Source organism: Nestor notabilis, unplaced genomic scaffold (genome assembly GCF_000696875.1).
Source record: "Nestor notabilis isolate BGI_N333 unplaced genomic scaffold, ASM69687v1 scaffold1876, whole genome shotgun sequence".
In the NCBI taxonomy this organism is placed as follows: domain Eukaryota; kingdom Metazoa; phylum Chordata; class Aves; order Psittaciformes; family Psittacidae; genus Nestor; species Nestor notabilis.
In genome coordinates, this window is record NW_009933104.1 from 289 (window position 1) to 3147 (window position 2859).

The 2859-nt window shown below is 38.9% G+C and overlaps 1 protein-coding gene across 1 annotated transcript in view; it reads left to right on the plus strand.

Moving 5' to 3' along the window:
* Positions 1–971: 971 nt before the first annotated feature.
* Positions 972–2859, plus strand: part of CENPI (centromere protein I) — a 13428-nt gene continuing 11540 nt past the window's right edge. The window contains exons 1-3 of the mRNA XM_010016691.1: positions 972–1170; positions 1361–1498; positions 2449–2567. Of these exons, the coding sequence (XP_010014993.1) occupies positions 972–1170; positions 1361–1498; positions 2449–2567 (456 nt within the window). The remainder of the gene's footprint in view (positions 1171–1360; positions 1499–2448; positions 2568–2859) is intronic.

Here is a 2859-nt window from a genome sequence, read left to right on the forward strand (position 1 = left end):
CACTCTGCTTCCTGGTATGCTGCACAGGGAAATGACAAACCTATAGGAAAATAGGGATGATTCTAACATCTTAAGTGTGAGCTGAAGAGGGAGTATGAGTTGAAAAACATTCTGGATTATTGTGTTGGGAAAGCTTGGCAGCAAAAGGATAGGCTCCAGCAATCCAGGGACATGCATTATACTCTAACAAATCCAGGAAGTTGTAGCAAAATTTCACATTTTCTGGGTAAAAGGTTGATCTTTTCAGCATACTGAGGAATAAAATGCTGCTTTTCATGGCTGTGTTTCACGCAGGGCTGGGTGGTTCTGCAGTGTTGGTAGCTCTTCTGTTTACTGGGAAGTTTACCAAAAATATGTATTTTTTTTCAATCTTAGCTGTTATGTAGAAAGGTTGAAGAAGAATCTAATTTTTGTAAAATAGGGAAATAAGTGTTATGATCATCTAAAATCTGTACATTGCAAGGAAAGCATGGCCTGTTGACTGTTTACATTGACATATGCAATACAGGTGATGAAACTGAGATGTACAGAATAAACTCAGAAGAAAATTGTGGATTGTGTTTTGCCAACTTTCTGATTACATTAGGGTTTGGGTCAAAACACTATATGAAATGTTATTGTATCATTTACAGTTGAAAGGAGTTTGTGTTCACTTTTACCTGTGATTTGTTTTCTTCCCTTTTTTGAATCAAAGAAAGAATGGAGTTTTGATACCTTGTTGTCTGTGCACCTTCTGAGTATATTGTATGACCTTTTGGGGGGCAGGTGGCTCTAAATAACTTCCTCTGAAGTTACCCTGTTACGTTATGCGGAATCCCTGTAAAATCTGTTCTGTTCTTGCAGGGAATTGGCTCTTTGATGTTCTTCAGCTGTTGGAGGTTTATCTATTTTCTTGCTTCTCTGTAATGAAGGATTGGAACCCATGTGACAAATGAGTAAAATTCTTCAGTCTCAGCTGGGAGTCTGAAAAGATGCAGCGCAAAAAGGGTTCTGGGACCCCAAAGCAGCCTCTGCAAGATCGCCAGAAAAGCCAGTCTGATCTCTCTGCCTGGCGGAAAGGGGGGACAATTGACCCTGAAAAAAGTGTCCAGGATCATCAATCTCTCAATGACCAGGAAGCTAATAGCAAGCAAGACTCCCTTGAGCCAGCTTTGAGCTACTTTGCAAAAGGTAAGAGCAGTTTTCAGGTCAGCTGCCCGAGCTTGAAAAGATTTTCCCTTTCTGTTACTACGTAATGAACCCAACAGAAAAGGATAGATGTAGGGGCAATTCAGAGAAGTTTTAAATGGTTCATTTTCGATTCAGAACTTGTTTCATCCTTGTTTGTCCTGTTTTGTTTTGTTTTGTTTTTTTCCCCTAGTTCAAGACCACATCTCACTGAAAAGGAATAGTGCTCTGCAGAGACACTTGGCTACTGTGGAAAGCATTGCCCTGCAAAGAGGGTTACCCCCTGAGGCATTTGATGTGTTGCTAAATGCAGCACTCAGTGGCAAACTTGGTAAATGTTTATATACTGTTAATGTATCTTCTGTGAATGACTTTTTTTTTTCCCCTCTGATCAAACCTGCTTGAGATAACGTGTTTATGGGGACTGTATTGTTAGGTACTTTAGCGTAAAATTCATCTTTCTGAGATGCATGGGTATAATTCCTGAGTTCTCATTAAAAATAACCTCAGTTCTTGCTACAGGGGGGTGGTATCCTAAAAATATGATTACTTGTTACAAATATTTTTTGAAAAGCTTATTTCCTTTTTCCAGAGTTGCAGGTGTCTGAAAGGCTGAAAGTGACATTGTCTTTTCTTTGTTGTAACTGTTTGTGTAGGTTCCTTTTACCCAAGATCAAAATAATTGAACAAACTGACCTGTTGTTTTAGTGAAACTTGCTCAAATTAAAATGCTGTCCTAACAATCAATTCAGCATTGTGAGTGCAGCTCTCATGCTGCTTTCTTAGACATGGTGGCCACCATTTGTACCTCTAAATAATGAAATACTCAGAGAAAAAAACCCTAAACTTTCCCTTCCAACACAAGAGGAGCATACAGGATTCTTTCTCCATTATGCGAGTAGTGTTGTGCTTTTCTTGATTTAAATCACTAGGTTCTCTCCAGAACACTGATCTGCTGATGCTTGGCTTATAGTCATATACTCTTGCTGAGGAATTAGTTGTTTAGTATTACCAGAAGTTTGTGTTATTTTTGGTTGCCTTGCCAAGAATATGAAGCTGTTTCAATATTGAAATACTCAATATTCCATTTTCTATAAGCTGGAAAGGAGTATTTCTCATCATTTCAAGGTGTAGGTAAGTCCCCACTAGATTCGTGTGTGCTCTTTAAGCAGTGAAGTGCTGAATAAGCTTGTCTAGAGGGAATTTTGAGCAAAGCTGCAGAACCATATTGAAGAACCTGCTTCATGAGCGTCATCTTATTTTAAATTGTTTGTTTTCCAGCTGATACAGTGAATACTCGTTTGCTGAAAAGCCTAATTCCAGACTCAGTAATACCAGAAACTTCTGTGGTTTCATCTGTATCTTGGCTCTGTGTCAGCAAATGCTCAAGCAACATCCAGGTAACTCAGTAAATGTTTACAGTAGTTATTGCTTCTGCATAGGAATGATGAGGACAGATTTTTTCAGGAAGCAAAAATCCTGAGGTTATTAAAAGGTTTTACATAAAGATACTGTCCTTCAGAAAGATTGGCAGACACTCCCATTGCTGGAACAGCAGTGGGAACAGAGGGCATTATTTAAGTGTGAGTGGAAATTTGCACAGCTCCTGTGTGTCTTGTATCTCTGAATTCCTTAAGAATGATTTCTCTGGCAACATTTCTGTGAAATATTTCAGCTATGGGAGGCATTCCT